This window comes from Gossypium arboreum, chromosome 7 (assembly GCF_025698485.1).
Source record: "Gossypium arboreum isolate Shixiya-1 chromosome 7, ASM2569848v2, whole genome shotgun sequence".
Classification (NCBI taxonomy): Eukaryota; Viridiplantae; Streptophyta; class Magnoliopsida; order Malvales; family Malvaceae; genus Gossypium; species Gossypium arboreum.
Genome location: NC_069076.1, coordinates 5,973,051 through 6,000,942, shown reverse-complemented (window position 1 = coordinate 6,000,942; position 27,892 = coordinate 5,973,051). Strand labels below are relative to the sequence as shown.

The window sequence follows — 27,892 nt, the reverse complement described above, 5'->3', positions numbered from 1 at the left end:
ACAGAATATAAAATTTGTACACAGTATCCCACTAGTTAAAAAGTATGGTAGGCGTCGTAAAATATCTTTGAACTTTCAAGTAATCTTTCACAGAGTCCATGGAGTCGAGGAAGAATTTGAACTCACGGATTATTATGGCTCGACTTTTCTGAAATAGGCATAGGAGAAGAGCTGAAGTTGAAGAGATTCCAGTAACAAGAAATAAACCCCCAAAGCTATGAAGGTTTAGCCTGCTGGGGTTACTTGTTGTGTCCTGGTCTGTGAAAATTGATTCAGTACTGTTAAACCATTTATTTTCCACCAATTGCAGCTTTTCTTCCTCTCTTAGCCTCATAATTGCGCTCGATATGTCTTGGACAAGTGGGGGACCTTTAGGGAAAACCTATTAGATACAAAAGACAAATCAGCACCCGTTGCTGCAAATCAAAGAAAGATCAAAATCGTGAATGTGAATGGCTTTTCTATAGGAGTCTTACAAAGCCAAAACCGCCTGAGGTAGTCATGGATTTAATAATGGTGTAATCAGAAGGGTACTTGGCAAGAAATACTTTAAGGTATGGTATTTCATCAATAATGGCTGACACACCACCATTGTTACTTCCCCTTCCCAAAGCATCGGCATATTCTTCTGGAGAGTTGTACGGCTTTAACCTGGGATTTTTGAAATTTAAGTTGCTAACGGCTCTTGAAAGCACAAAACCATAATGATAACCTACATAGTCCTGTTTTGAGTTCAATTCAATCTGTTGAACTGTTAACATGGAAGCCAAAGTTGCAGTATAGCTTGAGGTTATTATAAGCACAACAAACACCCATATTATCACTACAAACTTTGACAAGTTGCTCAACAGCTTCTCCTCTGCAGTTTCGAATTACAGTAAAAAAAAAAAAGAAAAAAAAAAGAAATACAGTTAGGTTAGCTCAAGGCGTGCATCAAACATGAATATCATGATAAAGTTACATTTAGTTTCACTTTTATATCTCGGACGCAACTCAGAGATTAAGATATAGTTTACCTAATAAGTTCAATTCAATATATGGGTTTGTATGCATGAAGCAGAAAGGTTATTTAAGTTGAACATAGAGTGCTTACTGTGGGCAAATACTAGAGTTGAGAAAGAGTACCAAAAGATCATTCCTATTTGCTCACATGGTGAGCCTTGGAACTCCTCATTGATGGGACGTTCAATAAACCAAACCACAAGTCCAGTTAGAATAAAGAAAGCAGCGGTTGTTATCCACAGATCTCCGGAAAGAGGCATCAGGAATATCCAGATGCTTTTCTTGTTGATTTTGGGCACTACGGTTCCAATGCCTATGTCAGTGAATGGCATCGTGAAATCGACATATTGGAATCTTCTGGCAAGGATCGTCGTATCCCCCACAACAGCATCGTAATTCTAGTCCATTGATCACAAGAAAGAATATGTAAATACCACATTTAAGTACAATTATAATCTGAATTCTCAGAAGATGAGGAAGCCATGCATAAATCCATTAATTCAGATTTCTTACCTTATAATAAACCTGAAGGATAAGATCATCGTAAGTTCCTGCAATTTTTCCGCTGGCATCTTCAAACGGGATAAAATCATAATGTACTTCATAACCTAAACTTTGAACGGCTTCCTTAAACACATCAACACAATATCCAGTTACAGTAGTTTCATTTGTTCGGGGATCACGAGTCACGCTAATTATTTCTCTGAATCCATTATTTGCTGGAACACCAATCCTCAGCCTCTTGCCATGTAGAGACCAACCTCTCGGAATGTTCATAGTTCCTCCAGGCCAAATAACACTTTCAAGCTTACTAGATGATGTCGAATTCATCTCATTATGGTTTTCTTGCTTCATCAATGAGGTAATTCCATTTCCTGGATTCCAGTAACCAATTATCCTTTCTCCCTTGAATACGTTTACAATTTCGAATTCCTTTGGGATCAGCCTGCCATTAGTAAGTTGAAAGCCACCACTTATTCCCTTGAATGTACTCTGTAATATCTCATCCATAAATACCAAACCACTTTGTGAGGACCGGATAGTGGTGAAGTTCATATTCATTCTGGTTACTTGGTGTAGGATATGAGGATATCGAGTCATTACCCTTTCTGCAGCTGTTGCCACAGCCCAAACCATATCATAGCTCCATATGCCATACACATTTATCTCCATTTCTTCTAAATTTTGGTTTTCATTCAAGTTTTTACTCCTCCACCTGATCGCCAACTTGCGAAGCTCCTTCGATGCCGGAATGTGAGGTTTGAATCCAACCACTCCCTGCATTGACTCAATGACCGATGGATCCATTGAATTCATGAAATTAGTAATCATATCAGTTGTAATCCAAGCATACCCTTGACTCATCATTCCAAGCCGTCTGGCATTTAAAAAAAGTCGAGATGCTAGAGTCGGTGACATGTGCACAAGAAGTACAGTCGTCTGCAAACTCATGAGGTTCCTGAGCTGCTCAACAATTTCTTCATCAGTAGATGATGCTAGAAGGGCAACATGCTGATCAAAACAAGTGTTCGCATTAGAAAGGATCGGTCTTGCAGGATCATTGGAATGGTAGTGTTCCTTTCATTTCTTCCTCTACTTTTTTGAGAAAAAAAATGTAAATTACTCATTTAATTTTATATTTTAATCATTAAACTTTTTTAAAAAAATTACTATATTGTTTCTTGTAACCCCTTAAACTAGGCTTAAATGTTACAGCTCAATTTAAGCGATTACATGGGTCATAGAAATGACAAAAACTTGAGTTCAAAAATTTGATTTAATCTTTGAAAACGCATGCTAAATATGATGTTTTTAACTATTACTTTGAAAGAAATCTTATTTATTATTTGTAAAACATTGTGATGATCTTTAAAATTTAAGTCCATTCAATTGAGTTTGCGGAAAAACGGATTTTATTAAGTAAATACTAAATCATTTAATCCATGTTAAAAACCTATGTAAAATATCCAATAACGAAAGTTTTCAAAATGAAATATCCCATCCCACAGTTCAATAGTTTACCACAAAATAAAATCCCAAATAAAAATAATAAACTCCATAAAAGTCTCAAATTAAAATATAAGTTCATAACCATGAAAACCATTTTTCTGAGATCCTCTTCGATGATCGAATCCAAGTCCTAGTCACGAAGATTATCTGAAACACATGAATAATGTGAGTGAGCTTTAAAAGGCTCAATGTGAGATCAAAACAAAATATATTCGCATACATATCAAAATACACATATCAATCATGACATAACATACATCATTAAATTCATGGAATATAACATTAATACTTATGCATGGACATATCGATGCATATTTTATGATGCGAGTCTCAAGGCACAATTTCAGACCCATGAATGTGATGGGTTCATACTATCTCAAGGCCAAACAACAATGTCAAAAGCTAAGCAAATCAAATCAGAATCTGATTAAAAACAAGATTTGAGGACGAATCTTTTTGAGGAAAAGGAGAATGATACATGCACGGATGGGGTGAAATTTATTAAATTCCAATCATCAAAGCTGCCAATTTTCAGGCTTGGGAAATTAGCAGACTTGCAACCACTTTTTGGATGGGATCCTGGATTTTTTGGGTTGAGATATCTCATGGCGTTTGAATATCTATCTCTTAGCTTCGAAACGCATTTTGAATCACTCGATTTTGAGTTTGAGAGCTCAAGTTGTGACCGTTTTAGTTAAGACTGCGCAAGCAGAATTTCTGAACAGGATTATGACGAGAATTATGAATTTTAGGCTTTTAATTCGAGTTTAAATCATATTCGGGTTTCAGGCTTAATTTTTATTATATATATGAGCCCAATATTGTATTTATCATCTCCAATTATTTTATTATTGTAACACTCCTAACCCGTATCCGTTGCCGGAATAAGGTTATGAGGTATTACTTGACTGAACAAAACTTCTACAAGGTCAAAGATACTTACCAAACATAAATTATCAACAATGCAAACATGTCTCATTGATTTTCCATAAGAGCTCGAAAAGCATCTCATTAACAAGTTTTAACCATGTTTGCAACAAAATCACAAATTCACTACAAGCTGTCTTCCTGAGTAACAGTCACTAAATTATTTATAATTGGAGCTAAGAAACTCCAAATCAAGTCCCGTTAATTTTCTCTGAAAATAGACTCATATATCTTTCATCCATCAAATTTTCAGAATTTTTAGTTTGACCAATAAATACCAGATTTTTATTGAAATTTCCCCTGTTTCACTATTTGACTATTCTGACCACTCTTCACTACGAATAAAATTTCTCATTATACAGAATTCAAAATATGTTATCGTTTATTTAAATTGAAACTAGACTCATTAAGGAGTCTAAGAATATAAATTTTATCTTATAACCATTTTTGTACCATTTATAATGATTTTCTGAAAATAGAACAGGGGACCTCGAAGTCATTTTGACTCTGTTCCACGCCACTTCAAATATCTCATTATTGGCAATTCTTTTGCTTACACAGTTTCTTCTATAAGAAACTAGACTCATTAAGATTTCATTACATAATTTATTCAGCCTCTAACTCAATTCCCACAATTTATGGTGATTTTCCGAAATCACGTTACTGCTGCTGCCCCAAGCAGATTTATTACCCATTTTTTTTTGCATTCATATTATTTAACATGTATATCACCAAATCAATCTCATATAACCTTTCACCATAACCGAATACACACATACACATATGAGATTTTCACATATACTTCTCATTTCGTATTCATGATTCAATTCCGATCAATCTAACATATAAAAGTATATAATACATACCTGACCAACTTAATGTATTGAACATATTCAATGGTAGTTTACTACGAACATTCGAAATCATAATCTTACTCCAATCATCGGCATTAAGTCTGCTAGGTTTAGAACCCAAATCCAATCACCATCACAAAGCATGCGGGACTTTAAGCCCGGATATAATACCCGCACAAGGCCTGCGGGACTTTAGCCCGGATATAACATCAGCACGAATGCCTTCGGGACTTGGCCTGGATATAACACCAGCACGAATGCCTTCGGGACTTGGCCCGAATATAATTCTCCATTATCATGCACAAATATATATATATCATAACACATTAGCATTTCATTTACATTACTTGAACACAAGCACAACATGCTTATCAACCATTCCACTTTCGGCTCAATAGCCACATACAAAGAACACGATTTCGTTTCGCTATCCAACATGATTTCTATAACCATTTGGCTACAATTCATATGCACAAATTATTTATCCCACTACGTAATTCAAGTAGAACCAATAGGTCACAATTTATTTATTATGCTTATATACCATGATTTTATCAAATCATAAGCTAAGTTTCATTACTCAAAGACTTACCTCAAGTCAGAGATGATTATTCCACGACCTTCTCTTATCCCTGGCTTATAATCGATCTATATATTTCACAATTAAAACATAATAATAAATCAATAAATATTAACTAACTCAAATATCAAATCAAGTTCAAACTCAAACCATTTTATCATTTAATTACAATTAATGAAAACATCTTTATTACCCACAAATGGTCAACATGAATACAGTAGGAATTTATATTAGTTCATGAAACTTAAAGCCTTAAAGATTTACATATTTGGATAACATTAACTTACTCTTTAATAAACAACATTTATCAGCATTATTATCACCTTTTTCTCCTGTTGTAATAAATAACCCATAAACTGCCCAAACAATATAAACATACGGCTATTGATTACTACTTAATCAACTCATTAACTAACATCTAAGACATAAATTCTGTAGCATTTACTCTGCTTTTATCCTCATTTAATAACTTTAATAACAGTTGTATTAACCCGTTTAACATTCAGATTTTTACACATAAACTGCAACTAAAAAATATTATTAATATAACACCTCACAAAGGCATTCAGTCATACACGTGCTGCATTAATACACCAACAGCTGTTCATAAAACAGCATGCGTAAATCCTTTTTTTTTTTTTTTTAGTATCCTTATTACTGAAATATTCAATATCATCTACCATGATCGAACGGTAATAACAGAGCAGCAACTTACAATACTAATAGGGGGTACAATCCGGACATCATCTAACAGTTTTTCCCAAATTTGCAAACACAGAAAATAAAAGTTCAAGGAAAGCTTGCTAATATTTTCCAACACCGATTCTATCAATTCAAATTCTTGTTCCTTCTCTCACACATTCGGCCGAACTTAAATCAATAATTTAACCAAGATTCATCAATAAAAAGCTATAGGTAATGGAGAGTTTAGAAGAGTTACCCCGTTACTTCAAAATTTTAGCTTCTAAGCAACCAATTTCACGGTTTTCCCACAGCATGCAACCGGCCTCTTCCCTAGATCCCATAATCTCCTTCTCTCCTTAGAATTTTCGGCCAAAGAAATCAAAAAGATGAACACTTTTCTTTCTTTTCTTTGTTTTATTCACTTCATTAATTTAACACAATTTTTTTATTACATGTTTCTTACCACTATTTAATATAATAATATTAACCCATGCATAAAATGCCCATAAGTATGAGCTTGGCCGGCCACTATTGTCAAAAAGGGATATTTGACATGCAAGTCCCATCTTTATATAACATGAATTAATAGACCACTTTTAAAATTAGCTATCACATTTCACTATTGTCTCACATAAGTCCTATTTAATAAATTTCACATTCAAATGAAAAAATCAAAGTATGAAACTTTCACACATGCATGTTCACATACAATAAGCATAAAATATAACGGTTAATTATTTTTATAACTCGGTTTTGTGGTCCCGAAACCACTTTCCAGCTAGGGTCAAATTAGGGTTGTCACAACTCTCCCCCCTTAGGAATTTTCGTCCCCGAAAATCTTACCAACGAATAAATTAGGGTATCGTTCTTTCACAATTCAAATTGTTCATTAACATATGGTTGAAGATCATAAACTCATTATTCAACTCAAACTAAACCAGAACTGACATTTCGGTTGATAATACCTTCGTGCAAAAAGAAGCTTCAACAATCGAACTAACTTTAACTTTTCTCATAGAATTGCTCCGATAGATACAATTTTTGTACCAAATCTTCACGAATTTAGATTCTTCTTTTAGACTATCCTTCAAATCATATCTTTCTTCTTATTAAAAAGATAATCTTGATCTTCTATCATTTTCACTTTTAATGATGTCGAACCTTTCACAATAACTAGGAAAAAGTTTATAATAAAACTGTCTCCACCCTATAATAAATATTATCCCGATTGTTAATGAAACATTTGAACACAGAAGAGAATCAAATATGGTTTAAACAGCAACCAATGCAGAATCACAACTTCTATAACTCTGATGACGGTACCACTATACTCTCACATTCCAAGCCAAAAATTATAATCATAATAAACATAATCAACTCTGTCAAATAAATATTTCTTACAGATAATCACATGAAATCATAAGAAACCGATATAGCAAAATTTTAATGTCTAAAGTTACACAGAATATCAGTAAATTACCACCCATATAAAATGATATCAATTCCGATAATATCCCAGAAAACGTCCAGAAAGAACCATGTCACTCATAATTACTGAAATCCATAATAACAGAGACGATATACTCTTCACGAATATTCAACCGAACAATAATCAATAGAAACAGAGTATTAGCATCACACACACACACACACACACACACACACACACACACACACACACACACACACACACACACACACACACACACACACACACATATATATATATATATTTTGATTTTCATATTCACATATGGGAGTAAATACTAAAGAATGACATAGCAATGTCGAACATAACCCAAACAAACCAACGATGCTTTCTTTTATTAGTATGTTGAACTAATGATCTCTTATTACAAAAATTCCTTCTGAAATTAAACCGTCACATATACTTCTGAAGATAAACGTACACATAGAATGCCCAGAAGAAGTCATAGTAACTGCCCGACTATAACTACTGCACTCAATCATCAATATAATTTAATCATGACTTAACCGTCTAATTCTGTTTTCACTAATCCCATACTATTACACTATTGTACTCTTTAATTTCACTTTTGCAAACTCATGCAATGTATCTCTCAAGAATCTCATCGTATAACTCTATTCTGGTAAGGGGCAAAAATTGTAAAGCCTTTAAACTTTTGAATTTCAAGCAAGTGCACATTCAACAACAACATAGCATTACGCACATTGATTCAAACATTTCAAATTTCCAACTTATTATGAACACGTTTTCATACATCTCAGTAATTCATGCAACTTTATTTCCTGTGAATGTCACAAAACATAAGTGAATTTATCATAATTCAAACTTTCAATTCTTTTACCCAAATTATGAAAACTTTCTTATCAAGTTTCCACGTCTAATCTTGATCATTTATCACTATATATCAAATTGGAGAACGTCTTATGGTTTTGAGTACATCGCCTACTTGATGCCATAGTCCAACTATGGTCTTATACTAGCTCTACTATTGTCGTGCCGATGCCTATCCCAGATAGGTCTTACGCACAGCACTAGTTGAGCCGATGCCACATCCCAGACGGGTCTTACACTTGCACCTACGAGGCCGATGCATGTCCCGGACATGTCTTACACTAGCTTTCATATTTCATGTATTTCCATGGCCCAACCATGGTCTTTTCCGTCAATTTATTAGTAAACGATCGTACTCATTCCCTGCGTTCCACCCAATTTGATCTTTCATTACAATTTTCATGCTATTGTGACATTTATGAATCTGTAATTGAGATTATAAAGCATAACATTACGACATCTTGACTTCATTAGTCTAGACATAAATGTCAGTCTCATGCATATACTGATTACTAACCAGGCAATAAAAGCATTTATTCATACATTCTATCATTTCAAACAAATTTTTCTCCTCATAATTACTAAGCCAAATGAGTTAGGTAGGTATCATCATGTGAATACTGACATGTACGAAAGAGCTTATCACAACTTAACTTTCATTTCATTCCACGTTTCCTTATTCTTTAACTTATTAGTATCACAAAATGAATACTAGTTCATGTAAAAAAAATCATAAATTTCTTTTCATACCTTTCCCATTTTCAGCATATTACAAGCATGATTCATTAATCTCAATTTCACTCTTATCTCTATCAAGATTTGCTCAGTTGGAACTCATTCCTGTCTTAACCAATAACTTTGTTAGGGCCGGGAGATATCACACTATCATGAATAATACTATGGCATGTATAGCTAGACTCTCTTAAGCTAGGTTAGTCCGAGAATCGACTAAACCATGCTCTGATACCACTAAATGTAACACTCCTAACCCGTATCCGTTGCCAGAATAAGGTTATGAGGTATTACTTGACTGAACAAAACTTCTACAAGGTCAAAGATACTTACCAGACATAAATTATCAACAATGCAAACATGTCTCATTGATTTTCCATAAGAGCTCAAAAAGCATCTCATTAACAAGTTTTAACCATGTTTGCAACAAAATCACAAATTCACTACAAGCTGTCTTCCTGAGTAACAGTCACTAAATTATTTATAATTGGAGCTAAGAAACTCCAAATCAACTGCCGTTAATTTTCCCTGAAAATGCACTTGTATATCTTCCATCCATCAAATTTTCAGATTTTTTGGTTTGACCAATAAATACCAGATTTTTATTGAAGTTTCCTCTGTTTCACTATTTAACTATTCTGCCCACTCTTCACTACGAATCAAATTTCTCATTATACAGAATTTGAAATATGTTATCGTTTATTTCATTTGAAACTAGACTCATTAAGGAGTCTAAGAATATAAATTTTATCTTATAAATATTTTTGTACCATTTATAATGATTTTCTGAAAATAGAACAGGGGACCTCGAAGTCATTTTGACTCTATTCCACGCCACTTCAAATATCTCATTATTGGCAATTCTTTTCCTTACACGGTTTCTTCTATAAGAAACTAGACTCATTAAGATTTCATTACATGATTCATTCAGCCTCTAACTCAACTTCCACAATTTATGGTGATTTTTCGAAATCACGTTACTGCTGCTGTCCCAAGCAGATTTATTACCCATTTTTTTTGCATTCATATTATTTAACATGTATATCACCAAATCAATCTCATATAACCTTTCACCATAACCGAATACACACATACACATATGAGATTTTCACATATACTTCTCATTTCGCATTCATGATTCAATTCCGATCAATCTAACATATAAAAGTATATAATACATACCTGACCAACTTAATGTATTGAACATATTCAATGGTAGTTTACTACGAACATTCGAAATCATAATCTTACTCAAATCATCGGCATTAAGTCTGCTAGGTTTAGAACCCAAATCCAATCACCACCACAAAGCATGCGGGACTTTAAGCCCGGATATAATACCCGCACAAGGCCTGCGGGACTTTAGCCCGGATATAACATCAGCACGAATGCCTTCGGGACTTGGCCTGGATATAACACCAGCACGAATGCCTTCAGGACTTGGCCCGAATATAATTCTCCATTATCATGCACAAATATATATATATCATAACACATTAGCATTTCATTTACATTATTTGAACACAAGCACAACATGCTTATCAACCATTCCACTTTCGGCTCAATAGCCACATACAAAGAACACGATTTCGTTTTACTATCCAACATGATTTCTATAACCATTTGGCTACAATTCATATGCACAAATTATTTATCCCACTACGTAATTCAAGTAGAACCAATAGGTCACAATTTATTTATTATGCTTATATACCATGATTTTATCAAATCATAAGCTAAGTTTCATTACTCAAAGACTTACCCCAAGTTAGAGATGATTATTCCACGACCTTCTCTTATCCCTGGCTTATAATCGATCTATATATTTCACAATTAAAACATAATAATAAATCAATAAATATTAACTAACTCAAATATCAAATCAAGTTCAAACTCAAACCATTTTATCATTTAATTACAATTAATAAAAACATCTTTATTACCCACAAATGGTCAACATGAATACTGTAGGAATTTATATTAGTTCATGAAACTTAAAGCCTTAAAGATTTACATATTTGGATAACATTAACTTACTCTTTAATAAACAACATTTATCAGCATTATTATCACCTTTTTCTCCTATTGTAATCAATAACCCATAAACTGCCCAAACAATATAAACATACGGCTATTGATTACTACTTAATCAACTCATTAACTAACATCTAAGACATAAATTCTGTAGCATTTACTCTGCTTTTATCCTCATTTAATAACTTAAATAACAGTTGCATTAACCCGTTTAACATTCAGATTTTTACACATAAACTGTAACTAAAAAATATTATTAATATAACACCTCACAAAGGCATTCAGTCATACACGTGCTGCATTAATACACCAACAGCTGTTCATAAAACAGCATGCGTAAATCCCTTTTCTTTTTTTTTTTAGTATCCTTATTATGAAATATTCAATATCATCTACCATGATCGAACGGTAATAACAGAGCAAAGAACTTACAATACTAATAGGGGTACAATCTGGACATCATCTAATGCTTTTTCCCAAATTTGCAAACACGAAAATAAAAGTTCAAGGAAAGCTTGCTAATATTTTCCAACACCGATTCTATCAATTCAAATTCTTGTTCCTTCCCTTACACATTCGGCCGAACTTAAATCAATAATTTAACCAAGATTCATCAATAAAAAGCTATAGGTAATGGAGAGTTTAGAAGAGTTACCCCGTTACTTCAAAATTTTAGCTTCTAAGCAACCAATTTCACGGTTTTCCCACAGCATGCAACCGGCCTCTTCCCTAGATCCCATAATCTTCTTCTCTCCTTAGAATTTTCAGCCAAAGAAATCAAAAAGATGAACACTCTTCTTTCTTTTCTTTGTTTTATTCACTTCATTAATTTAACACAATTTTTTTATTACATGTTTCTTACCACTATTTAATATAATAATATTAACCCATGCATAAAATGCCCATAAGTATGAGCTTGGCCGGCCACTATTGTCAAAAAGGGATATTTGACATGCAAGTCCCATCTTTTTATAACATGCATTAATAGACCGCTTTTAAAATTAACTATCACATTTCACAATTGTCTCACATAAGTCCTATTTAATAAATTTCACATTCAAATGACAAAATCAAAGTATGAAACTTTCACACATGCATGTTCACATACAATAAGCATAAAATATAACGGTTAATTATTTTTATAACTCGGTTTGGTGGTCCCGAAACCACTTTCCGACTAGGGTCAAATTAGGGTTGTCACAATTATTATTTTATTCTGAATTTTTTATAATTATTAAGCATTTTAAGTTATTTAGGAGTTTTATGTTAACAAGAAAGTTTAGTTTAAAACTACTTCTTGTTTAGATTAAATTAGAGTTCTAGTATACTTAAGAGTTTTATTTAGATTTATTTAGCTAACCCATATATAGGTTTTTGCATTGTACACAATTGCTACAATTCATTATTATTCAACTTCTCTTTTGAGTTTATAAATTCTCTTTGAGTTTTATTTTTATGAATTTCTCTTGAGTTTCTTTCAGAAGAGTTTTAACAATCTTTTTAAACTGTGGGGATCATCTTCAAACTTTTTCTTGCCAAAGTTTCTATCTTGGAGGGGAAATTAGAGTTGCTTGAAGGGAGTTGTGGATTCTTCATGTTTCCAAGGCTTCTTAGGACTTCTACACGCCACGTTCTATCTTTCCATTTATCTTTTTTATTCGCTTCCATATTATTCTAATCTTTGATTTATTTTTTTTATTTTAGTTATTTATTTTAATTGTTTTATCTGACTTGGATTCAATTTCCTTTCAAGTTGTGTCAAAATTTAAGTTTCTTTCTGAACATCTAAAACTATAAGTCAAATCATCGACTTTGACAAACTTTACGATCCGCTTCCACATTCATCCGTCCCATCCTTTATCATTTTAAATCGATGCACATTTTATAAAAATTTCTAGTTATCTCCGCTACACACCAATATCGAGTTCCCCAAAACTCGTCCATCCAAAACACCATTTGTGAACAAGCCACCACTGATTTGCAAATAAACTACCACTGATAACACTTTTGTGAACAAGCCACCATTGAATTGCAGATATACTACTACTGATATAATTTTATGGACATGCCACCACTAATTTGCAGATATATTGCCACTGCTTCCACCTTTCACAAAATCTGACCCTAGACATGTGATATGGAAAATTCACTTTTTAACACATATAGATAACTTTTTGACTTGTGCATGTAAACATGCTCTCATAATCATATATCACATAATAATCACCTTTAACATGTTAAACATGCTTTTCACATTAGATCATGGATCACATTTTTTATCATACGCATATATAAGTGTCACATGTTTAAATCATCACATATATCACATAAGTCATACATCACATATCTTGAGAATGAGATCTACACATACATCATAATCACAATCATAATCACATCAATTATCACGCATTTTATTGAACCACTCAGTTAGAATCACTTACTTGGTATTCATCTTGGTACGTTTTTTGTAACACCCCTAACTCGTATCCAACACCGGGATAGGGCTCGAGGCATTACAGGAACTTTGCACTTTCAGTATACTAACTCGGGTTACAAAATTTCATTTGAATTTAAAACTTTTCAATCATGAACACCTCGTCCCTTGTATAGGCCTTCGAGACCTATAACATATCGAAAGGCAATGCGAGACGAATACGGGCACGTTCGATTAACCTTGGGCTCCTCAGAAAATTTTCCTTAACATAAAGGGACACATGCTTGTGTAAGTGGGGCGTGTGGACTCACAAGCCCGTGTGTCTTGGGGCACACCCATGCCCTTCAACCGTGGGCAACACTGACTTATCAACACGGCCATGGAACACGCCTGTGCTGCCTGCCCGTGGACGAAACTATCATTTTAACACGGCCATGGCGCACACCCGTGTAGCCTACCCGTGTACAACTTTGAGCTAAAATTTTAAGTGCAGGAGACACACAGCCATAACACACGCCCATTGGAGGGAACCGTGTGTCACACACGGCCTAGACACACGCCCGTGTGTCCAACCATGTGGACTTTATTAGGCTATTTTCCAAGCCTTTAATCACCCCTTTCTACTACTAGTGCCTCATAGTTACCAAGTTTTAAAGAAAAACATAATTTTACGCTTGTAAATAATCTTAATGAAAATAGATGTATGGAAACCTCATATCATTGGTTTCATACATAAATGGTTATTCCCTATTTAGTGTCATGGGTTCCCATATTACATTAATCCATCTGAAATTGGCTCATTCATGTGATTCATTGCCAATTGATAGCAACCCATCATTTGTAATTAAAACCATGCATAAAATCGCAGGTTATAGCCTACTTAAATTAAGCTAATCTTCATGGCCATATACAAAGAGATAAACATATTTTTATATGCTTTTACCAGGCAAATCAAATGACACATATAACAAAATACTCAAAAATACTATACATGCCATTGAACAAAATAATTAGAGTCTTTATACCAAAGCTTGTTTAATTGATAGTGTGTTGACTCTCCAATTGTCCTCCAATCTTTATGAGTCATCGAGCTCTATAAAACAGGGAAAAAAGAGGGGTAAGCATTTTCATGCTTAGTAAGCTCAAATAACCGAAGAGTAAACTTACCGAGTAATTAGCATACATCCATACTTAAATCATGAAATCATCTAATATGAAATGATTTCCTATCACATGCACTCAATCAATGTGTTAGTCACATAATCATGTATCATGTAATTTAACTAGATGAGCTCATCATTCAACATTTCATTCATACATGTATCCTACGTTAATCTCGTTGAGTTTCTAGGAAATCTCGATGGAATACCCATTATTCATCAATTCATTCAAATAATCTTTCCATATATGCACTTCCGCGAACCTCACATCATATGGCAGGATTACCAGTCCAAGCTAAATCCCCCATATTATATGAACTCATAAGGTGATGTCGGGATTGCCAGTCCAGGCTAAATCTCTTATAACGACAAACACTCTTAATGAGCTCGGATCTGAGTTACCAATCCAGGCTAAATTCAGATCCTAATCGGATTACCCGTCCGGGCTAAATCCACAATGCACTCATATTCTTCGAGAGGCTTGATCATTCAAGGAACACCCGTCCGGGCTAGATTCCTTTCCATACTCAAGATCACAGATTACCCATCCGGGCTAAATCCTTACTGCAACACATGCAGGATCTCTTTTCACATATAAAACCTGGTTTATCCATCGAATTCCCTTTTAACCTCAACCGAGACAGTTATCAACAAGTCATTATCAAAGATGCATTTCATGCATTTTCATGTCATTAATACTGCAATTATCATGCATTCATAAATCAGACAATCATGCATATTAGGGGTTTACTTTAAGTTATCCGAACTTACCTGGTAACAGTTTCAGAGTTATGTTTCGGTTATTCCGAAACCTTGCGTTTACCTCGATCGGCCTCCGAAATTTGTTCCTCGGGGTCTATAACAACAAATTCAGCTCATTAATACCCCACATTATACATTTCAAGTCTAATATCTACCCCCGGTCCAAATGACCGTTTTGCCCCTAACCTTTGACATTTTTACGATTTAGTCCCTAGGCTCGTATAATGAAACACATGCAATTTCTATCTTACCCAAGCTTAATCAAACATTTTTATCTCTTATGGAAACTCACATTTTTCATTATTTTCCTCATTTCTACCACACATTTACATCTTTTGCAAAATAGTCCCTATAAGGGTTTCTCATGAAAACCAACTTGGAAAAGATGTTTAACACACATTTCTCTTTCATATTCCTCCATAATCCATCAAAATACCAATAACTCATGCATGGATAATTTTTTGGACATGAACCCTAGCATGAAATATGGGTAGAAATGGAGAGAGCAAACTACCGAGATTTCAAAAATACAAAAAACATGAAAAACAGGGCTTGGGAGCACTTACTATTGAGCTTGAAAATTGAAGAAACCCTAGCTATGGTGTCCTCCAAATTTCGGCAGCTATGGGAAGAAGATGAGCATATTTTTGCTCCATTTTTCCCTTTTTATTTCATTAAAATGACAAATGACCTAAATGCCCTTATGCCCTTTCTTTAAAATTTCATTCATGCAAGCCTATTTTTGTCCAAAAATTTAGAATTTGGGAAAATTGATCTCCAATACCTTATAATTCATAATCTATATCAATTTCATACAAATTGCTTCTAGAATCCAAGTTTTTCAATTTATTCAATTTAGTCCCTAATTTCCAATTAGACACCTTATACTTAGAATTTCTTCATGAAAATTTAACACATGCATATATTCATATTCTAAGCCTCATAATAATCATAAAATAAATATTTTGATGTCGGATTTGTGGTCCCGAAACCACTATTTCGACTAGGCCCTATTTCGGGATGTTACGTTTTTCAACTCTCTTCATGAATATTTAATGTACTTATGATTTATTATAATTAATTTATTAATGTAGTAAAATAACTATATTCCATAAAACAAATAGTAACAATCCCACACCTTGTATTGTAGATCCGATTTGCCTCAATTCTTATTAACAATGTCACTTGATCTATCTCGCAAGACAATCTAACACATAAGTAATGTTTATTAGTTAGGGTCATTTGAAAATATTTTATCACTTAAAAGATTGATTATTAATAGTCTCATCAACACTATGATCTAAGACTCTCAAAAGGAGGACTTCTAATGCAAAGTTAGGGGTCTCCCCTATGATTATTATTTGGTCTTTCAAGACGATATGAAACCGTATTAGTACGATAATAAATAAATAATAAATAAAATATTATGATGTCCTTATGGCACTATACCATTCGGCTATGATAAGAAATCATCAAGAGAAAGATTTTACAATCTGAAATAACCCACACTTACACTTGATCAAATCATATTGGGTGATTAATCGAGAAAGGAACGAAGTCAATGAAATGAGTGATTGGTGGCGGCTCGGCGATGATCTGGCAGCTACTAGGCGATGGTCCAGCGACGGTGGAGTGGCTGTCCGATAATGATGCTATGGGGGTTTCGGCACAAAAGGGGATGAATAAGAAAATTAAATAAGAATGAAAGAAAAGAAATTGAGGAGGAGAGGAATCCACGGTGGCTCACGATGGTGGTCACGACAACGATTGGCGGCGGCAAAAAAAAAGAAAGATGAGGGAAATGGCGGTGTTATGGTGGCTAAAAGGTGTGACGATGGTGGTGCTATGGTAGGTTGTGGTGGGGGAAAAGCAAAGGCTAAAATAAAAGAGTGGTGGTTATTTTGCAAAAGAAGAGAAAATGGATGGGAAAAGAAATGAAAAAGTGAATGAATGGAAGCAATAGGGAGCTAGGGACGGCAAAGGGTGAAGTTTTGGCAAGAAGAAAGAGACATGGAGTGAAAAGGGAATCCTCCTATTTATGGTGTAAAGGGGTGGATGACAAGCATTTTAAAACACATTGAATAATTGTAAAAAAAATAAATGAAGGAGTATGAACATTAGGACTTGAACCTTGGACTACTAAAATAGATAAGTAGTCATTTAACCACTAAACTACTCATTTCCATATTCTTATTCTTGCGCACATATTAATAAAAATATATAGGATGTGACATTACTAATGTTATTAATTTATTATATTTTGGTCACCCAATCGTTAACTACAATTAACGGTGCAATCGCAAGTTGATGTAACACATTAATGTCATTATATTTAAAAAAATTAAGTTAAATTGAACAACTAATCCTACACTTTTTCTTTTGAGCAAATTTAAATTTTCAAAAATAAAAATAGATGGAATAATTTCCGAATGTAAAAATAGTACTAGAGCTTAGAACATATTTTAATTGTGCAAAAAAAAAAGGAAAAATAATTAAATTTGCTCAAAAGAAAAAAAAAATACAATGATTAGTTGTGTAATTTGATATAAATTTTTTTGAGTAACATTTTCTCGTATGTTATTAATAGAAGTGTTCAGATATTTATACATGTTATAGATACTATTACAGTTTAGGATAGGGCTTCACTATTTTGTCTTGACTCTGTTGCCTCTAGTACTGACATTCTCTGCGAACTACAAGTTTGTTGGGCATGTGTCTACGAAGCACACAATCATTTCTGTTCCTGGGACTAACACTCTGGGCAGGCTCCGTACCTGCTGAACACATGTCTCGGTGGCCTGTGGAGCTTGCAGCCCCTTTCTACGAGCTCCATGGCTCCTTACGAGCCGGATCTGTGGCACTGTGTTACAGGTTGTGATAAAGAATGAGGCGGATGAATGCGAAAGCGGATTGTAAAATTTGTCAAAGTCAAGATTTGACTTAGGGTTCTAAACGTTCGGAAAGGAATGTGGATTTTGATGCAATGTGGCATGAATAAGTCCTAAGAAGCCTTGGAAACGCGAATAATCCACAACCCCTTTAAGCGGCTTTAATTTCCCCTCCAAGAAAGAAAACTTGGCAAGAAAAAGTTTGAAGATGATCCCCACAACCTAAAAAGATTGTTAAAATTCTTCTAAAAGAAACTCAAGAGAAATTCTCTAAAAAAAAGAAAAAAAAAAGAGAGAGAAGAAAACTCAAAGAGAATTTATAAACTCAAAAGAGAAGCTGAATAATAATGAATTGTATGGATTATGTACAATGCAAAGGCCTATATATAGGCCTATAACTCTAATTTAATATAAACAAGAAGTAGTTTTAAACTAAACTTTATTTTTAACATAAAACTCCTAAATAACTTAAAATACTTAATAATTATCAAATTTTCGGAATAAAATAATAATAGCTGATAAATACAATATTGGGCTACATGTATAATAAAAATTAAGCCTTAAACCCGAACTCAATATGATTTAAACTCGAATTAAAAGTTCGAAATTCGTAGATCCCATCATAATCTCGTTCAGAAATTCTGCTCACGCAGTCTTCACTAAAATAGTCATAACTTAAGCTCCCAAACTCAAAATTGAGTGATTCAAAATGCGTTTTGAAGATAAGAGATAGATCTTCAAACGCCATGAAAAATATCAACCTAGAAATGTTAGGATCTCATCCAAAAATTCAACGTGATTTTGCTAATTTCCCAAGCCTGAAAATTGGCAGCTTTGGTGATTAGAATTTAATAAATTTCACCCCATTTGTGCATGTATCATTCTCCCTTTCCTCAAAAAGATTCGTCCCTTAATCTTGTTTTTGATCGAATCCTGATTTGATTTGTTTAGCCTTTGACATTGTTGTTGGGCCTTGAGGTAGTGTAAACCAATTACATTCATGGGTCTGAAATTGTGCCTTAAGACTCGCATCATTTCCCCTTCCTCAAGAATATTTGTCCCCGGATCTTTAGCTGCATAAAAAGAAAAGGGATTAGAATTGTGACAACCCGAATTAGGGCCTAATCGGAATAGTGGTTTCGTGACCACAAATCCGAGATAGAAATAATTGTTTTATAAATTATTTTGGGGTTTATGATATGATTGCATGATAGTGTGAAAATTTCGTGATGAAATTCTATGCCTAAAATGCTTAAATTGAAAGTAGGGACTAAATCGAATAAGTTGCAAAATTTGCATTCTAGAAATTTTTAGTATGAAATTGCTTTGAAATATTTATTAGGAGGTCTTAAATAGCAATTTTACCAATTTTAAGTTCATGGACAAATTTAGGACATGGAAGGAATTTTGGAAAGTTTAGTAGTAAGGGTATTTTGGTCATTTTGATATTAATGAAATAAAATGGGAAAAATAACACAAAATAGTCATCTTCCCATTTAGTTGCTGCCAAACTTCACTCTCTCCATAGCTAGGGTTTCTTCAATTTTCAAGCTCCATAGTAAGTGATTCCAAGCCCCTTTTAATGTTCTTTACGTTTTGGAATCCAAAGCTCGATTAAGCTTATGCTAGTAATAATTTAACTGGGTTCATATTTGGAAAAATACCCATAGGTGAAATTTGTGTATTTTGATGTTTTATGATAGAATATGAGGTTTTAAATTATGTTAAATAATTTGTGCTACTCGATTTTAAGTGAAAACGAGTAAAAGCAAGATAATCAGAAAAATACCTATTGTTCATAACTATATGATAGAGTGGGAATTTGATGTTGTCGTAGAAGAGAAAAATGTTCAGCATATCATAAAACATAAGAATAAGGGCTGAAATTAAATTCCGAGCCTAGGGGCAAAATTGTAATTTTGTAAAAGTTAGGGGCAAAATGTAATTTTTCACGATGTGATTTTTGGATTGAAATAAATAGTATGAGTATTAAATGAGCTAAATGTGTTATTATAGATCAAGAAAGGCGCTGAACCGACCTCTAAGCGGGGAAGGAAAAGTTTTGGACTAAATTGCAAAATTTCCACATTTTGCACCAAGGTAAGTTTGTATGTAAATATTACAATAATTTCATGTACATTCTTATATTTCAGCCTATTATATAAATATACTAGCTGATGTTAAAATATAAATTGACTATTGGAAGAATGGAAATAAATATAGAGAGAGATCCGGTTGAACATTCTGAGAGATCGAATGAAATAGAGGGAGCGTAGCTAGGTCACATGTATGATGCTGAGTGCACATCATGTGTACAAGAAAGCTACGAGACACCATGTAGTAGCTAGGTCACATGTGTGATACGGGATGTATCCCATGTAGACAAGAGAGCTACGTGAAAGATAAATGTAGCTAGGTCACATGTGTGATACGGGATGTATCCCATGTAGACAAGAGAGCTACGTGAAAGATAAATGTAGCTAGGTCGCATGCGTGATTCCAAGTGAAGGACACCATGTAGACAAGAGAGCTACGAGACAAATCGGCTAGGTCGCATGAGTGGTACTAAGTGTTCACCATGTGTACAAGAGAGCCGAACTAAATGAAGTATGATGGTGGGGCTGTGTGCTGAAACCATTAAATATCGAGGATTGATCCGAATTGTTCAACGGGATGGTTTTGTGGTGACATTGTGGTTTGGACCTACACTTATGGTGAATGAAATGTGGTGAAAATGATTTGTGGTATATACATATATAAGATAAAATGAGGTTAGCATAAAGAATGTGTGAAAGAGTGAAATTAGCATTAAAACTGTTTTTAGATGGCAGCAGTGACGTGATTTTGAAAAATCACCAAAAATAGGAGGAATATAATTAGAGGTTGAATGAGATGTGAAATTAAATCTTAATGAGTCTACTTTCATATAAAAGAAACAGGGCAAGCAAAGGAATTCTATATTTTGAGATATTTACAATTGTAACTGACTTGCTCAGGATGAATACGTGATCCCCTGTTCCCACTTTGAAAAATCATTAAAAATTGTACAAAGCAAACTAAGAAATATAGTTTACATGCCTAAATTCCTTATTGAGACTAGTTTTAAATGCAACAGATTTTAGGGTTGTTTGAATTGTGTACTGAGAGAAATTCAATTCGTAGTGAACAGAGGTCAGATCAGTCGAGCTGTGTAACAGGGGAAACTTTAACTAATAAACTGTACTAATCGGCTGAACCAAAAATTATAGAAAAAAATTAGCAAAAATATTTATGAGTCTATATTCAGGGAAATTTTACGGATTTGAATTTCGAGTTTTGTAACTCGAGTTATGATTTATTTAGTGAATATGACGCAGCAGAGACAGCTTAATCAAAGTGGAATGAATAGTGAAGTTAAAGTAGATATACTTGAATTGTGGTGTAAACATGTTAGATTCTTTAATTAGTATTTACATACTTACTTACTAAGCTATAAGCTTACTTTGTTTCTCTCTTTTGTCTTATAGTGTTCTCCGGCTTGCTCAGGAGTTAAGGATCGTGAAGATCTACCCGCACTATCATACTTTAGGGTATCTGAACTAAACGTTTTGAATTATGGCATGTATAGTAGGCTTAATTATTTTGTTACGTGTCATATTTGTCTAGTTTTAAAATATTAGTTACAGTACTCGACCAACTACTTTGTACAAGCCGTTAAAGTAGGCTAATATTGTTCAAGCCATATGTTATACGATGCACTATCAAATTGGATGATATATCTATATCTCGGTGATGTTTAATGGTATGTGTTATGTTCTGGTAATACCTTGTATCCTGTTCCGGCGACGGTAACGGGTAAGGGGTGTTACAAGAATAAATAAAATGAACAAAATACTTACCTAAGATTGCTTGTGCGCCAAAACTATCTCCAGGATCAAAGATATGATTTTGATATCCCAAATCAGCATGGATCAGGTATCTCTCCTTCAAAAACAAACCATCAATACTAGACAAAGAAATATTAGGCACATGAGTGCTCAAGTAAAAAATAACTTGTAACTTTATTTTAATATGCATGGTCATCCATAAGAATTTCCAATGATGAATCAAGAATTTAACATGATTATAGAAATCAAGTAGTTTAATATTTTTATGTAAAAATTCATATTTAGAGTTTAAAGTAGAAAATTTTGTTGCAAGATAAAATGCATGAGGTTTTTTAATAAACTTGTCGAATGCAACAAAAGTAAACTTTAAATACCTAGATAAAACCATAAAATCAATTGAACTTTCAAACCATTGTTTATTGAAACTTGACCAAGAACTTTCAAACCATTGTTTATTGAAACTTGACCAATGAGAAACTATGTCGTCAGAAAAAATAAAATCAGCAGCATACTTATCAAAAACATTCAAGGTATGCCTATATATTTCAATTTCTGATTTATCATTACTTTTCTTACCTTCTAGCACCTGTGGAGAATTATCAATGTTCAACTTACCTCTTTCCAATAAGTAAAAATCGTTTATCGATGATAGAGTAATATAATTAAGAATCCGTCAATGGATACTTGAAATCCTGTAATAAAGAAACACCACTAAACAAATTAGAGTTAGTTACAACAAATCACTCCTCACTTTTGTATGGGTATTTTATTGCTTTTCATTTCTTTTTCCACTTGAGAACTCTCCAATTTTACCTCATATAGATTTTCACTCACCAAATTTGGACTATTAAGTAGACTTTTTCACTAAAGGTCTCTTTTTTCTCTATTTTTTCACATGATTTTTCCTCACTTCCTATATCCCCCTCACAAGTATTATGAATATTCAATTCAGTACAATATATCTCAGTAGGAGAACATAACGTTTCTATTTCATCTAACTCTATAGATTCAAGGAAAAAATTCTCATTATCATTTTTTTCCGGTTCATAAAGTTCGCCATCTTCTTTTATAAACAAAAGTCTCGTGTTGGCACAATCACGATTATGGTGTCCACGCCCTTTACACATAAAACATTCAATGTCACGAGCTCTTTGTTGTTTTGGTGAAAAATAAGTAGAAATGAGTTGCTTGAAAGATGTAGAAGAATGTTTTGTAGGAGCCCCACTTTTCCACTCAAAAGGTTTAGTCTCTACATGTTTTTGGCAGCAACTTATTAATAGCATAAGAAGGTTTCAAATTATTGAAAGTAGAATTAGAACTCATACATCGATAATAGTGTGATGTGCCAAATGGACGAGATTAATGTTGCTAAAATTGTTGCTTAATCTCAATTGCCTTCTGTATCATCTCCTCAAGATCAATATAGGTTTGAACATTAAGAACATTGGCTATTAAAATGTTCAAGCCATCTACAAGTCACACCATGATAGTTTCTTCATCCTCTTGTATATTTGCTCTTTGCATAAGCATCTCCATCTCCTTAAAGTACTCATCAACAGATCAATTACCTTGAACAAAGCGTTAAAGTCTCGTTGAGACCTCTTTATAATAATGAGAAGCTAACGGTTTCGCATCATTTACTTCAACTCGTCCCATGTTTCAATTACCATTTCGCGGTCTCTTTGACGATCAATTCCAAGTTAAATCCACCAACTCAAAGCATAATCTAAAAATCCAAGGGTCGCCAATTGGACTTTTTCCTCTTCCCCATATTTATAGTAACAAAACATAAGTTCAATTTTTTATTCCCACTCACAATATGCTTTGCGTTCATACTTCCCTTGAAATGGTGAAATGTTGAAATTCGGTTTAACTAAAAAATTGTTACATACGATCATTATTAACAAAATCTCATCATTTGCACGAGAGACACTCGAGCATTATTTGCACAAAGACGAGGTTAATCAATCTTATCTCCCCAATTATGATTCCGATGCTCAATTTTTGTACTTAGACGTTCTAAATTTTTGTTGATCATGTCTAGAATAGTGTCACGTTGTTGATCTTGAGCATTTCGAATCTCTTGATCCCTTCTAAACTTCCCAATCATAGTATTGCAAATCAATGGGAAAACTTGAAAAGCACACAACACTCAAGAAAAGAAAAATTAAGCAAATCTCACTGTTATGCACTCAGAAATAAAAATCAAATTCTCAATGAGGTAGGAATTAATCGTGTGAGTCTTTTAAAAAGTGTCTATATCAATCAATCAAAATATATTAGAATCAAACTAACAAAGCAAACCTAATAGGCTAGACATTAAAAAATTATGTTGCATGGAGGACAGAATGTGCAACATGCTTTAACCTACTAACACAAGAAACAATAAAGTGTTAGAATTCATAAAGGAACGATAAAAATAAAAACAAATGAAAACCTAAGCCTAAGAGTCAATGAAAATTGCTAAAACCCGAAAAATTGAGAAGCAACTTGACAAACTTCGTTCGAGGTATTTCTGATTTCCAAAAATCATAAAATTTAAACTAGAGCCTCCTTAAATAATATAGATCTGATCTAGAAAGTTTCGGTACAAAATTCAACTCATAGATTTTTTTTATTTTTTTTATTTTTTTCGTATTTTCTTTTTCTTGTAATTTTTCGATAACTTTTTTTGTCAGAAATATTTTTTTATATTCTAAAATAGTACCAAGAAATAGTATGTAAAATTTTAGATCATTTGAAAATTGTTTACCCACTTAAATTTTTTTTTCAAAAACTATCGGGGTAAAAAAAATGTTTTAAGACTGTTTGCTAGAAATCAGTTTATAAAAACAAAAAAAAAAAACACCTAAAATTCCCAAATCTGATACCAAATGATAAAGAATGAGATGGATGAATGCAGAAGTGGATCGTAAAGTTTTCCAAAGTCACAAATTTGACTTAGGGCTCTAGATGTTCGGAAAGAAACTTAGATTTTTAACACAAACTGAAACGAAATTAAATCCAAGTCAGATAAAACAATTAAAATAAATAAATAAAATAAATAATAAATCAAATATTAGAATAATAAGGAAGCGAATAAAGAAGATAAATGGAAAGATAGAACGTGGCGTGTAGAAGTCCTAAGAAGCCTTGAAAACACGACGAATCTACAACCCCCTTCAAGCGGCTCTAATTTCCCCTCCAAAAAAGAAAACTTGGAAAGAAAAAGTTTGAAGATGATCCCCACAGTCTAAAAATATTGTTAAAACTCTTTTGAAAGAAACTCAATAAAAATTTAAAAAAAAAAAACTCAGAGAATTTATAAACTTAAAAGAGAAGTTGAATAATAATGAATTGTATGAATTGCGTACAATGCAAAGACCTATATATAGGCTAGCTAAATAAATCTAAATAAAACTCTTAAGTATACTAGAACTCTAATTTAATCTAAACAAGAAGTAGTTTTAGTTACTAAACTTTCTTGTTAACATAAAACTCCTAAATAACTTAAAATATTTAATAATTATCAAAAATTTGGAATAAAATAATAATAGCTGATAAATACAATATTGGGCTCATACATAATAAAAATTAAGCCTAAAACCCAAACCTAATATGATTTGAACTCGAATTAAAAGCCTGAAATTTGTAATACCCGTCATAATCCCATTTAAAATTTTTGCTTGTGTAGTCTTCACTAAAATGGTCATAACTTCAGCTCCCGAACTTAAAATCAAGTGATTCAAAATGCGTTTCGAAGATAAGAGATAGATCTTCAAATTCCATGTGGACATCTCAATCTAGAAATACCAGGATCCTATCCAAAAAATTGTTGCAAGTCTGTTGATTTCTCAAGTCTGATTTCTCAAGTCTAAAAATTGGCAGCTTTGGTGATTGGAATTTAATAAATTTCACCCCATCCGTACATGTATCAAGCTAGGTCATTGGCTTTGCCTTGTGATCTGGGCCCGTAAGGTCGCTCTGCAAGCAGGGTCCGTGAGCTTGCCTTGATATCATATTATGCTCACTTTGCACTTAATCCTCTAGTGGGACTTATCTAGGTCATAGGTCGGAGACTCGAATCCCTGATAGGGCTCGAGTAGGTGATTACCGATGTATAACAATCTACAGCCTCATTTAGTAGGCCTAAAGGGTTCTATAAAGTGGTGCGCCTTAGGTCCATCATGTCGAGTTTTAATGCAACTTGTTTGGTACACTTGCGAGCTGTGATGCATAACGATCATTCTGCTATGTGCGTGATTAGGTTTTGACTGTGCGTATCTAACCATTGAAAGTTAAACCGTTTTCATCTGTTCGCACCTGGATCTCTGATTTTCCTCAGTTATACGAATCGTCAAAGAGTGAGATGAGAAATCCTTCTTTAAAAGGGGGAGACTTCAGAACCCTAATTATTTCACACTTAGCATTTCCAGCAACCTAAAACAAAGGTAGTTTCAAACATTCTTGCTTTTTAAATTTTCACTTTTTTCTTTTACATTTTTCTATTTTTGAGTACCTCAGTTCGTCGTTTTAGAGTACCCTACTGATATAGTATGTCGAGAATTGGTAGATGCTCTCTGACTTAACAGCATTGTTAAGACTGTCTCTTGTGAGGTAGCCAAATATAGGTAAAGGGTTTCTCCTACCCGGAGTAATTCCAAAAGTAGAGGGGAGGTAAGATACAGTTTCAATTCCTTGAAGGTAGCTTGACATTCTTTGGTCTACGTGAATGAGGTTCTTGAAGCTTTGAAGAAGGGGAGACACTTGCCTACCATCCTAGAAATGAGTTTGTTAAGTGCAACTGCTCTACCTGTGAGGTGCTGTATCCTTTATGGTTCGCAGAAGAGGCATTTCTATGATGGCTTAGATTTTTTTCGGATTCACCTCTATCCCAATTTTTGAGATCATGAAGCCTAAATACATACTAGCTCGCACTCCAAAGGCACACTTCTTGGGGTTCAACTTCATGTTGTGAGCCTTTAGGACTGTGAACATCTCTGATAGGCTTCAGACATGTTCCCCCATTGACTCGCTCTTTACTAACATGTCATCCACATAGACCTCAAGCCCGTGACCTGTCTAGTTCTTGAATATCCTATTTACGTCTCTAATAGGTTATTCCCACATTCTTGAAGTCAAATGGCATGACCTGATAGTAAAAAAGTCCTTCATCGGTGATGAAGGTTGTCTTATCTTGGTCGCCCCGATCCAACAGAACCTGATTGTATCCTGAGAAAGCATTCATGAAGCTCATGAACTTGTGGCCTGCAGAGGTGTCCACCAACCGGTTAATTGATGGTAGGGGAAAATTTTCCTTAGGGCATGTTGTATTAAGGTTGGTGAAGTCAATACACATTCTCCATTTGTCGCTTACCTTTTTCACTATTACTACATTTGAAACCCAATTCGGGTTTTTCACCTCTCTGATTAATCTTGCTGATAGTAGCTTAACTACTTCTTGTCTCACTGCTTCCACCATTTGTAGCACGAGTTTCCTTCTTTTTTGTTTACCAGCTTCGCCTCTAGGAGTACATTCAACTTGTGCATAATTACTTGGGGGTCGATATCGGCATGTCTACTGCAGACCAGGCAAAAACATCTGAGTTCTTCCTCAAACATTAGATCAACATATTCTTTTCTTCTTCTTCCAAAGGTGA

At 33.8% G+C, this 27,892-nt stretch overlaps 1 protein-coding gene across 1 annotated transcript; it reads right to left on the bottom strand.

The window, feature by feature from the left end:
• Positions 1 to 31: 31 nt before the first annotated feature.
• Positions 32 to 27,714, bottom strand: LOC108479363 (glutamate receptor 2.7). The gene is made up of 5 exons (XM_017781912.1): positions 27,385 to 27,714; positions 1,516 to 2,514; positions 1,094 to 1,400; positions 477 to 859; positions 32 to 382 (listed from the first exon to the last, which is right to left on the bottom strand). Exons 1-5 carry the CDS (start codon positions 27,712 to 27,714, stop codon positions 32 to 34), a joined length of 2,370 nt encoding a protein of 789 aa, XP_017637401.1.
• Between the last annotated feature and the right edge of the window lie 178 nt (positions 27,715 to 27,892).